Raw genomic sequence first — 13,094 nt, forward strand, 5'->3', positions numbered from 1 at the left:
TTAACTGTGACCCAACCTGTGTTTCTATTGACCACTGACTCAAATATTTTGGTAGAGGGCACCTGCTGATAGAGCAATTTCAAAAATTGTTTCAGGAATATATTAAATTATTGGTGATATCTCCAGTTTACTGAAAACATTTTGATTTTATTGTTGCTTCCAGGTACCCTGAATAACCTGTAGAGTCTGGGAGAACAAATGAAAGTCACATAAATAAGATTAAGTAGAGAGCTATATTTAAAATCGCGTTATTTTTTACAAAAGAAACTGTTTTATGGAGTTTGTCATACTTGCCAGTTATTCTAGCTATGTAAGAAATGTAAGAATCCAGGCCCAGGGAATAAAATAGGAATCCTTATTACAGAATACATTTTGTGTATTATAATTACCAGATCATCCATTCTCTTTCTTTCCTTCCCTTTCAGAATACTTTTTCAATTCACACATAGAAATCCTCAGTTACTGATAGACTGTTTCCCAGACAATCATGGGCGCATATATATAAATGCTTTTAATGATATATAAGTTATATTTTAATTTTGTTTTATTTTCAGTTAAATAAAATCAATTATATATTCTAATCGTTCCAATATTACATTATTTTTATATAAATATCATATTCTTTGTGTTGCTTTATATACGTATTATGCATTAAAAAGGAACGTTTTCTTAAGAACATCTTATTAATCTTCCAGCCCCTTAAATAAATATTTATGAAAAAATATTTTGTTTGTTGAAAAAAGCTGAATGTTAAAACAAAACTCTAGATTAGCATCTCATAATGATGATGAATCAATTTTATGACACTGAGTTACTCTGCTGAGAGAAATTTAGGGTGGATTCAGTGCATGTGCTAATGTTAAAAGTGCTGTATTTGCACTCTCAAATGGATCTTGGAGTTATTTTTTGACTAGTGAACATGGGAAATTTGTATTTCACACTGAGGGTAGAAGGAAAAAAATCTTATTTTAAAACCACTACCACATGCTTAATTCTATGGATTATTTGGAGTTATTTCTTTTAGAACTTTCTCTTCTGTTAAATATTAAGCAAACAGGATCATATAACAAAGGAAAGAATGGTGTGGTTTTAAAAATCAAGGTAATTATCTTAAATAATTAGACTTTAGTTAATGTTAGATTATGATAGCATGCTCCTTCTTCTCTTTCTATTTCTACTTCTTATTAACTCTGCTGTCTGTGTCTTTCCAGTTCCTGTCGAGTGGTGTTGTCAATTGTGTTTTTGTTTGTAGTGTTTTTGTTTTTTTTCCTACTATTCTGCACCTAAAACTGATCTACTAATTTGCTGTTTTGAACTCAGCCTTTGTCGGAATTATGGGTAACACAAGATCTTACAAACTGCTAGACTGGAATAGTTTCAATTCAGGTATTTTAATGGTCATTCAGTACTACATATGCTGACAAAAATTATGGCAGCTCAGTGAAGTTTTTAGAAATGTTCTAGATTAAATAGGTTTAATGTCAATTTAGTTATATAATACATTCTTCAGTACATTTATGTTATAACTCTTGTAATTTCCATGGAAATGCAAATATAAAAACGTGTTAACTAGAATGAATTAAGAAATATATAAATTATGAATGGTTTTTGTTAGGTGATTAATTTTCAGAATGATAATTTTAAATTACATTTATTACATTTTGGACACTTTTTTCATATCAGGTAAATGGCACAGGCATTAACCTTATGAGTAAGGAAATATTAATTTTAAATATAAGTATTAAATGACTAGCTTGATAATATTAAAGTATGTCTAAACTTCAACACATAATATATTTAGTGTTTTATAAATACTATAAAAGCATAACTGTTACCATTTTTATATGTAATTCTAGAAGTATTCCAAAATTTGGTAAGTTAGAACAGATTTTGGGGAATTAACAGCTTTCATAGGCTTTCCTCCTTCCCCTTCCATGTGAGAATATTATTTTTTTTAAAGTAATTTTACATACGGATATTGTTTGTAGCTTTTAAAGAAACTAAACTAAGGTGACTTTACAGCTGATGATGTGTTTTAGAGTCAAAGCCAGTTAATTTTTCTTTTTGGTAAATGCATACTTTCTTAGTAATACAAATATCTAAATTTTTATGTCATTTATGTGTTAGAATTAAATTATAAAACCATCTTGATTCAGTATCAGAAGCTGTTATTTTGCCTAAAGAACCTTTTCAGTTCTTGGTGTCAAAAACTATATTTATAGAAAAACAAAAACAAACACCCAGAGGCTCAGCCTTTAAGATAACATCCCATAATCTTTTCAATATTGTAAACTTTTTTTGCTCTTAGGAGTCCAGGATGTAAGTTCTGATGTAAGTAACGCATGTTTGACTATGAAGTAATTCATGTTTATCATGCAGATTTACGTAATTCAGTCTAGTAAGTCATCTGATCCGGTCCAATCGTTGCAGATTTAGACTGACATCAGTTGGTAAATCTTTTGGGAAATTACCTCTGTTTCCTATTGAGTTTTTGCCAGCATGTTCTCACATTGATTAGTATTAAAACAATCATTTTTAATGTAATCCTGTGTATTTGGTTTTTAGTAACAAATTAAAAAATACCCTGCTGGATTGGTTTAATAAAAATGGGAATATATTTTTAAAATATTAGGCAGATTAAGTGTAATGGCAAGAGTAAAAGGCTTATTATGTAAGAATGGGACACTGAGAGCAGACTAATTAAAAATTTAAGGAGCTGAAACCTTGTCAGGGCAAAGATATTTAGGATGAGATGTGTATTAATCGGAAGATAGAACAGTCCTGGGAAGTGGAAGAAGCAAAATTTAAACCTTATAAGACACATTAAAGACTTTGTCTCGTGTAAGCAGAAGTATAGAATTTGGCAAAGAGAAACATGGTTGAGGAAGCAGTATATCTTGCCATCATTTAAAATAAAGTCAGGTAGTAAGTGTGTGATAAAAATAGATGGGTATAAGTTACAGAATACTAAAAGAACATACAAGATGACAGTCAGTTTAGTGTTCTCGTAGTTGTATGGTTTTGACTGAGGTATTAGAATCGTTATGGTAACTGTACGTATTCAGAAATCAGGCAGATTTTGATAGTAGTTTAGGAAAAATAACTTGATCCTGAAAAAAATGTGATATATCTGGTAAATATATTTAAATTATTTATGTCTTCTCTGTAATTAGGGAATATTGCTGTTCTGTATTACCATAGAGAATCAAGAATTGACCATGTCAGTAAGGAAATTGTTGATAAAGTTTTTATTAATGCTACAAATTGCTCATCTATACTGTATTTCCTGGATTCTCTGATACCATGTATTGTATAATGTATCATCAATTTAATAATAGCCTTCCAAGTGCAAAGAGAAACAGTACCATATTAAATATACTTATTAATTATTAGACACTCTTATTTCACAGACATTAAGAGGTGGAAAGATATAGGAAAATATTTTATATTACACAATAATTTCATGAACTATGATATGCAAAAATTTACTAGAATTTATTTTGTGTCATGCAATTTGCTAGATAATAGGTGTGCAAAGATGCCCGTCCTCCTGTTTTCATGAAACTCATAATGTGGGAGGATAGAAAAATATGTAAATGGTTTAATAAGTGGTGTGGTGTGATATAAGATACAGTGTTAAGGCATGGTTAACTCTATGTGTCAGGGAGGCTTATAGATGTAGTAATTCTTGAGCTCAGTTTTTAAAGGTGTATAGGAGATTCACATGGATTTATATTTCCAACAGTGTATTTGGAGCCCTGTTAATGTACATCCTTTGAATGTAATTCTGAAACTTGTAGCATTTGCAAAATAGTATCCTAGCCAGTACTCATTTGATGATGTTTGTTATTTCATACTTATTAAGTTGTTTGCCATTGAGTATAAAATGTCTTGGTTAGTTTAGCTTTTTTTCCTGTCCCCTTCTCTCCTGCTTTGCTATCTTAATTTGTGTTAAATACAAAGATAGAGGGGCGGGCCCGGTGGCTCTGGCAGTTGGAGCTCCATGCTCTAAACTCTGAAGGCTGCCGGTTCGATTCCCACATGGGCCCGTGGGCTCTAACCACAAGGTTGCCAGTTTAATTCCTCGAGTCCCGCAAGGGATGGTGGGCAGCGCCCCCTGCAACTAGCAATGGCAACTGGACCTGGAGCTGAGCTGCGCCCTCCACAACTAAGACTGAAAGGACAACAACTTGAAGCTAAACGGCACCCTCCACAACTAAGATTGAAAGGACAACAACTTGAAAAAAAAAAAAAAAGTCCTGGAAGTACACACTGTTCCCCAATAAAGTCCTGTTCCCCCTCCCCAATAAAATCTTTAAAAAAAAATAAAAATACAAAGATAGAAAATACAGAGGATGCACCCCCAAAAAAATGTATACACATTTTTTTACTTTTGATTTTTGATTTTTTTGTATACACATTTTAAGAACGGAAAAAGAACTATTAAAATTATAATACTCAATATATACTGATAACAAAAGATGAATACAAGTCACATTTGACTTCTGCAATTACAAGAGATGTTCAAAGTGGTTATTATCAGTGTAATTTTAATACAGTTTTTACCTTTCTTAAAATGTGTATACATTTTTTGGCACCCTCTGTATTTTTATGGAGCAGGAGGAAGGGAACTCAATATTTGAATATTTATTTTAAAATTATTACCTTTTCTTATCTTGCTTCTTATGTTTCTGTCCTAGTAACAGACTTTAAGACAAGATGAATCTTGCTTCTAGGAAGGAAGATGCAGCATTTGCAAACCTTGTGTGTAACATGCCAGCAACAGGGGGTCCCTAGGAATAAGACAGGGTGGCCAGTGGTCACACTTGTGTTAGATCATTGGCTGTAGGGTGGAAAAGGGACTTAAAGTTTGCACGACTAGAGACAGAAACGAGTTAGCAGACCACAATAGTTCTGGCCAGATAAATGGCCTAGGGTTTGGTGGTGACAGGAGAGCTAAAGTTTATAGAACACTTACTGTGTGCCAGGTGCTTTGCTAAGTTCTTTGTGGTAGGAGGTCATTTAATCCTCAAAACACAGATTTGAGGTAGGCAGTATTCCCATTTTGTAGATGAGCAAACTGAAACAGCATTTTCCAAGGTCAAATGCAAAGTGGCTAAGCCATGATTGAACCTAACTGCTCTGGCTTCAGGGCTTACACTCTTCACTGTAAAATTCCAAAATATTAAGGATGTAAAATCAGCAAGGCTGGGTAATTAGTGTAATAGAATGTGGTGAGGGTAACAGGCCTTTGGCAATTTTTAGCTGAGAATAAGAAAAAGATAAGTCATGATTATCCTATATTCATGTCTATTTGAAAATTGAGTTGTAAAAAATTCTTTAAGAGTAAATTTTAATAGTCCCAGTTCATTGTTTTTCAAATGGCTATGATCTTTTTTTCTTCTTTTGCATTTACCACTAAAAGTATTTGTGAATAACTCACACAAATAACTTCAATTAGTAGTAGTCTTTAGTGTAGTTGGTGGAAATTTGTTGTTTTTTTCTTTGTATCAGATGAATGTCAGTTTAGATATTTTTTCAGGAAGTGACGAGGAAATATAAAGTAGCTATATAATTGAGAAGTACTGTGAGTCAAGTGACGTTTAAGGAAATATTTATAGACTATACATATCAGTCTGATCATCCAGAACATTTTTTTTCACTTTTGAGTAGAAGCCTTTTACTCAGTGGATATTCATGGAGTGCCTGCCATGCCTTGAGCAGTGTTGGGGATTGGGAACCCCATCGTTCAGCCAGGCAGACATCCTGTTTACACACTAGTCTGGGCTGTTTTTTACACCATTTCACTGTGTGTGTGTGTGTGTGTGTGTGTGTGTGTGTGTGTGTTAGTTAAATGGAGATCGGCTTTCTTGGAACTTGAATTCTACTGATGGTCTCAGCAATTATTCTTTTTTACCAAATCTGAGAGGTACACATAAGCAGATGTGAAAACTAAGTCCAAAGTACTTCAGGAGCTCTTAGTTTTTAGTATTTCTATAAGGTTTTCAGGAAGTAGATAGGTACAATTCAAGAAAACATAAATATAGCGTGTAGGCTATGTGAACTATTTTTATAAATAAAATAACAAATGTATATGTAATGTTCTTTCTATATAATGTAATTAGATATTCAGTATTATTGATTCTTTACTATCTATAAAAAAATCAGATATGTAATCTCCTTAATTATGAATTTTTACTCTTTATATATATATTTAAAATGTGACTGGATATTCATTACATTGTTATAATGTAACATGTAAATGTAATATATAATTTTCTCTATAATGTAACCAATCTCCAGTTACATTATATATGTAAAAAGGGTGAAATTTCACAAAAAAGACAAAAATTGCATACCTGGATTTGTTTACAAATAGTAAAGAACTCCATTTTGGTCCAACGTGAATTATATCCCAGCTACCATCCTAACATCCCAAATTACTGTATCTTGATGTATACTCTGAATTTGTACATCCCTCCTGTAAAAAGAGTCTTCTTTCTGGTCTGATACTGAATCCCCACCCATTTTGAGCTTGTATACTCCCTTGAGTCTGAACTCTCTAATTTCTATTTCATTAGGGGAAGTCTGTCTTCTTCAAAGATTGTTTTGGGTTAGAATATTACTTTCAGGTTTTTGACAATGTACTTTTTTATGCTGTCTATTAACATGATAGATTATCATTGTACTATATACCTTTATTTAATCCTATCTAACAATTTATTTCCTCTTGTTCATGTAAAAATTAGATTGCATAACTGTCCGTTTTCTTCTTTCTTTCAACCAGATTAAAAGATTCTCAAGGGCAGAGTTATTTTCTTCCAGAGCTATGTAAAATAGAATTGAGTTTAACACTTCAGGTAGTCTGTGTTTCTTAGTTTTGAGTGTGGATTACCTAAAAATTTCAAAGGGACTGAGTTTTATAAAGACATATTATAATACATTGAGTTGTTCATGTCTTTACTTGTTGAGATATGATAAACTATTACTGTTATTTTGAATCTTTACCAGTTTCACCTGCGTTTCAAAAACAAGATAAAATAGATAAAATGCTAAAAAGATGGCAAGATATCAAGCTCTGGCCATGCTCTATGAAAGTAACAGTAGTAAAATGAATTAATTGTGATGTCAACCCAACAGCACAAACATTGCCCCTAAAAGAGGCCTCAGTGAGGTACTAATCTAGAGCTCAGTTCATGCCTACAATTAAGAGGATATATTAAAAAAATTGTGATATTATCTATGAAGAGTTTTAACCCATAGAAGAAAAACGTAAAATAGTATGAAATATGATTTGTATAATAAATGAACTTTAATATCTCCTAAAATGATACCTTTATAATTACAAATTATTCTGTAGATTTGGGAGGAGCATGGTATTTAAAGGGAAAGTATTTTTTTCTTAACATCTCTGAAATGTTATCAATTGTGGTCCTCACATCTCAGCTGTATATCCTCCAAATGAGTAAATTTTAACTAGTTTCATGTATGGCTGCTATAAAATTTTAAGACTCTTTGTTTTGCCTTTTATGTAAGTGTGGTAGATAGTCAATTTTGACTTATGTATGGTGAATAAAAGATTTCAAATTCACTAGTGTGATTCCTGTAAGAATGTAGTTTGCAGTTTTTAAGCTTTTAAAATTCCATTATAAGGATTAAATACTATGATCATTTCTGAATTTTCAGTTGTAATAAGTTAGGGTGAAATATAAAGTTACTACTTCAATATTCTCTGGCTCATCTCTGGCATAAATATGATACCGATGTTGAAGATAAATTTAACTTTTTTAATAATAAATAAATTGATTAACCTTAATTTTATTTTAATTAAACAACCCCTAAATTAAATAGCCGAAAATTCACCCTTTGGCTTTTTGCATACAGTTATAGATAACTATTGTTAATCCAATTACTAGTTTGTGATTAAGTGCTCCCTACTGTACGCTTGCCTTGCTTTCCACCTAGGATCTAGGGCCATTACTTTCTGTAACCATTTCAGTGAGCTGCCATAGTTTCAGTCTGTACTGTCACCTGATCCAAGCATGCGCCAAAATATCCACTGTTTCTGGCTCCTGTCTGCTGAATCCGCTTTGCAAAACCCTTCGTTCTTGAGCTTTTGCTTTAGCCAATACCAAATTTAAAAAATTCTTTGGAGTGTGGACATATGCCATTTGCTTCCTTAGCTCCCATGTTATGTAACTCTAGCTTTTATTAAACTTGTAAATAAATACAACAATGGCATCCCCATGTGCAACTGTGTGGCTCGTGTGTCAAAATAAAGGCTGCTTGTGAACTTGTCAGAAGAATATGAATGCTCCACTTGTGCTGCATTCAGCTTTTTTTTCTTTAATCAGCCACCTATTTTTTCCATAGTGTTTGATTTAATTATCTGATTATTTTATGTGTTATACCAAGGTAAGTTCAATGTAAATAAACTTTGTATTCTATGTGATTACATGTATCTCATAATAATTATTATTACATACTTTTCTGTTTAGACATGCTGGCCATTTTAAAATAAATATATCTTGAACTTAAACTAAGTGGCTTCCTCCATTTTTCATTAATTTAAAAATAATGTTATGGATTGCTTATTGTAAAATTTATTTTTAAAACAGAAAAGCTACCATGTATTGCTTGTGGCACAGATGTAGGCACACCTAATGTGAGAAAATCTGTTTTTATAAAAACATAGTATACAATTATTTGTTTTAGCAAATAATATTTTAAACTTCCAGAATGATTTAAAAAGTAAATAGCAGGGCCTACTAGTGCATTTGAGAAAAGTAGACTTTTTATTTTACATCGTTTTTCAGAAAAATAACTTTTTTAAACTGATGAATATTCTATTTATGATATCTATTTTCAAAGAATCAAATAATTTCATAAATTGAGCAACTACTTGAATAACAGTTTGTCTTACAACCTAAAAATTCCCTATTAGGAAAGGATGATGTTAAATAGGTGTCCAAATTGGTTTAGAAACATATATGTCTTAGTTAAAAGAAAAAGAGAATGGATTTAAAGGTATATTTGTGCTGTTAATGTCTACATTTCAGTTAGGAATATGAAGAAATTCTTTAACATAGTAGCGTTTGTGCAAAATAGGACCACCTAATTGTCTCTGTGTTTCTAACTTCATAATATTGATAGCTAGCACCATATTGTAGTCTTTTCTATTTCTCTTCCTTTATTTTATCTCATACTTTGATCTTTTCCTCAGTTTCCTGGAGTCTGCATTTCTTTCTTTTCTTCTGAAAGGAAGTTTTAGGGTAGCCCTGTCTTGGATCCAAAACTTTAATTGAAGAACTGCCTGGCATTTGTAGTTCTGATATTTATCTCCTCATTTCTCTTTTTTGTTGATCCTCCTCCCTGTGGAGGAAACAAAATTATATCATAGGAATGTGAACTATAATAAGCCTTTTAACCTTTCTTTACTTTGCTGTCTTCAGTGTTTTACTAGTGAGTATAATTCTACTTATTCTACTTGTTTTGCAAAACATTTTGAAACGAGATATATACTGAAATTCAAAAAAACGTTTTGGGATTGTTTGATTTTTCCGTTTTAATAGTGCCTTTTATGTGGAAGGTTTACAGTAAAAGCTTAGCATGCTATTTAGAGTTCGTTGAGATTTTTTTCTGTCTCAGATTGTTCCCAAATGGAATTGGCCACAAAAAGAAACAAATTAGGATATACTGATTATAGACCGTTTCTGTTTTTAACATCTTTGCACATAAAAAGTTACTGTAATTTTCAGATGCTGTTCACCAATAGTTTGCAGCTAAGTGCAAGTGATTAGGAGGTATGTGTGACACATGCCCATTTATAATGCTCTATTACAAACAATATTGAACTCCTCTACGACAATAAAATATAATTCTTTGATTCTAAGGCATTTTAATTATACACCCATACATGGAATTGTAGTGTTCTGTCTGAAATTTGCCCCTATATACATTAACCAAATTGTTTTGATTAATCTTTTAAATGTATTTGTTTTTTTTATTTTTGAATTGGCGAGTCCTTTTATTTCTTGTCACTTTGCTTTAGAACTCACATCTCTTTAGAAGGATGGCTACAGGTGGCTTTCTCTTTTTTAATATCGACCAATCTTTCTTTGCCTTGGAAAGAACCCAGAATATAGTGGGTTATAAAAAATAGGTAGCAGGAAATGAAATCAGAATTTTTATTAAATTTATGGATATGACTCATAAAGTGTTCGCTCACTGAGGTGAGATATAGGATATTCTCTCAGTTTAAGATTAGAATCTGGACAGTCTGGGTCTACATTTTAAGTTGTGTCTAATAAAATACATTCCTATAGATGTCCCTTAAAGTAATAAAACAAATAGAACTTGGTGGTTTATTTTCTAGCAATCAAGTTTAAAATGTTAAATTTTTGGAGAAGTAGTATTGAATTTTGGAGAAGTAGTAGCATTTTAAAGACGTGAAGTTTTAAAATCTGTTGTAGAACAGTAATCCTTTGCCTTCCAGAGTATGTTTATTTTAAACATTTCTTGTTCATATAGACAATGTGCTATTGACTAGTGAACTGATTTAAAATTTATTTTTCAGATGAACCTGAAACTCGAGATGCGTGGTGGGCAGAAATCAGACAAGAAATAAAATCACATGCTAAAGCATTAGGCTGTCATGCTGTAGTGGGCTACAGTGAATCAACTAGCATCTGGTAAATGATAATAACTTGATTTTCTAGATGCTGTAATTTACAGATTGTCATCTGAAAAGGGAAAAGCTTTATGCAAATACAGAGAAAGCAATAGTGGAGTGATCCAGGAGCATGGGCTTTAGAGTACATCCCATTGAGGTTCATATGCCATTTTTGCCACTGAATTGCTATGAAACTTTGAGAACGTTACTCTACTCATCTGAGACTCACTGTATATATTGAAATTGAGATGATAACCACCTATTATTTAAGGTTGTTGTTGATTAAATGAGAATATATTAGGTTGGTGCAAAAGTAATTGCGGTTTAAAAGGTTAGAAATAATTGCAAAAACCCCAATTACTTTTGTACCACCCTAATAATACTGGCAAGTATTAACTCTAGGGCTACTTTACTCCAGTTTGTGACTCAACTAACTCCTTCCTCTGGGATCTTTGGAACCCTTGATCTATTGTAAATGAACTGCCTTGTGTCTTTAAAGTTCATCTCTAAACTCTTTCTACCTTCTTTTACTAATTGTAACAACTTTCTCCTGCTAACAAATCATCCTTCCTAACTCTGCCAGGTAATGAAGGGACTCTTAGTTCTCAAAACCTTTTTTCCTACCTTTTATTTGAACAGCCTCTCCTCCTTTAAAGTCCATGTCATTCCACAGGTCAGACTTTTCTACCTCCAAAACATTCTTCTGCTTTTTTAAATTCCTTCTCTGCCACTCCTCCAGTTAAATATGATTATCTCCCTTCGAACAGCCTAGCATTGTACTTTCTCATTCGTCAGTCCTCTCTCTCCCCACTTGACTTTGAACCATATTTTGGACCTCATTATCGCTCGTAACTGTTGCCTCATAAAAATTTAAAACTAAAATTTCACTCTTGGATCATCGCTTAGTATTTTTCTACCCATATCATTTGCTTCTTTACAGCTGGTTTGTTTTTTACCCTTTTCTTAACCAAGAGTTTTTCTAGTTCCTTACTCAGGTGCTGACTTTACTTACTGCCTGCCATCCTTAAGCCCTACTATCAGCCTCTTCAAAAATTTATAATAGATGTAATTTAGAAACTGTTTGGCCATCTGCTATTTTATTTTTCCACCATCTATTCTTGGATAATTCTTACTGCCAGCTATTACATGGATAATTTTCTTGCACTTGTGATCATTCTTAGAGAAAAATGATGAGACTGTAGTAAATGTGGACCTTACAGAACTGTGCTATTTCATCTTCTGAGGACCCTTTCTTTTCCTTTGTAGACCATGTATTGTATCTGTTCTACTCCCATTCTCCTCTTCTTAATCTACTAACTTTATTATGCTTATCCTGTATTACTCCCCAGTAGATAGTTTCACCTCATTCATGTGTTTAGTGTCATACACTTTCAAGTCCTAGGGATACGGTTTTAAAAGACATAGTTCTTGCCATCAGATTCACATTCTACTGGAGAATTATGACAAATACAATGCATTTTATGATATAGAGATCCCAGGATGTTTTGGGATTCCAGAGGGTTGGAAGTTAGAAGTAGGATTGGAAGAAAGTGTGAATTAAGAACTGAAGCACAAACTAAATTTCGTAAGATGAGTTTGAATTGTATAAATGAAGAGAAGAGGCATAGGGAGAGTGTTCAAGGCTAAAAGAACAGCATGTGGAGAAGGCCTGAGGTGTGGATTCAGTGTGGCTGGAGATAGGTCACAGATACAAGATTCTACAGAAATGAGTCCAATTAATTTACTTAGAAGTTTGAATTCATGTGGCACAAACTCTTTTTCCCTCTAGATCTCAAAAAAATCTTGGTATTTAAATCCCATCTTTACTAATTTGTTGTGTTCTAACCCATCCTACTCACTATTACTGGGTTAAACTCTTTAAAATGCACTTCTGCTCATAGCTCCTTGATTCACTCAGTGCCTTCAGTGACCCCTCGTTATTCCTTCTGCATCCTCAGCGCCCACCTAAACATTTCAAGCCTGGCCTCTACTCAATTACAAATCAAGTGACCATTTATTTACGTCATCTTAGGCTTCTGGTCCATTTACACCTTGTTTCCAGTGTTTTGTCCCTAGGCTGCTACTTCTCTCATTTGCTTTAGGTGATCTCATTCAATAATTATGTTGATTGTTTACGTTTTTGGCATTCAAATTGGGTGCTATGTAGTGAAGAGTTTCAAAGCATTCTTTTGAATGTTAATTTTTGCCATATGCATAATGATGTAGTTTAAGCTTCATTTAGTATATTTTGGATATTATTTGTTTCCTTTTTTATTATTTGATACCTTTCTGATTAAGTTTACATTAAGTTATAACAATATAGATATTTATGTAGTTGTGCTTTTAGAATAATTTAAATAAAATTTAGTATGCATTTAAAGACTATTTTAATACAGCTTAATGAATTGTTGCTGGATTCAAC

General features: G+C 32.5%; 1 protein-coding gene across 1 annotated transcript in view; it reads left to right on the forward strand.

The window, feature by feature from the left end:
• C2CD5 (C2 calcium dependent domain containing 5) overlaps positions 1–13,094 on the forward strand; it is an 83,496-nt gene that overhangs the window by 34,878 nt on the left and 35,524 nt on the right. The window contains exon 12 of the mRNA XM_074324905.1: positions 10,577–10,691. Within this exon, the coding sequence (XP_074181006.1) occupies positions 10,577–10,691 (115 nt within the window). The remainder of the gene's footprint in view (positions 1–10,576; positions 10,692–13,094) is intronic.

Source organism: Rhinolophus sinicus, linkage group LG02 (assembly GCF_036562045.2).
Source record: "Rhinolophus sinicus isolate RSC01 linkage group LG02, ASM3656204v1, whole genome shotgun sequence".
Lineage (NCBI taxonomy): Eukaryota > Metazoa > Chordata > Mammalia > Chiroptera > Rhinolophidae > Rhinolophus > Rhinolophus sinicus.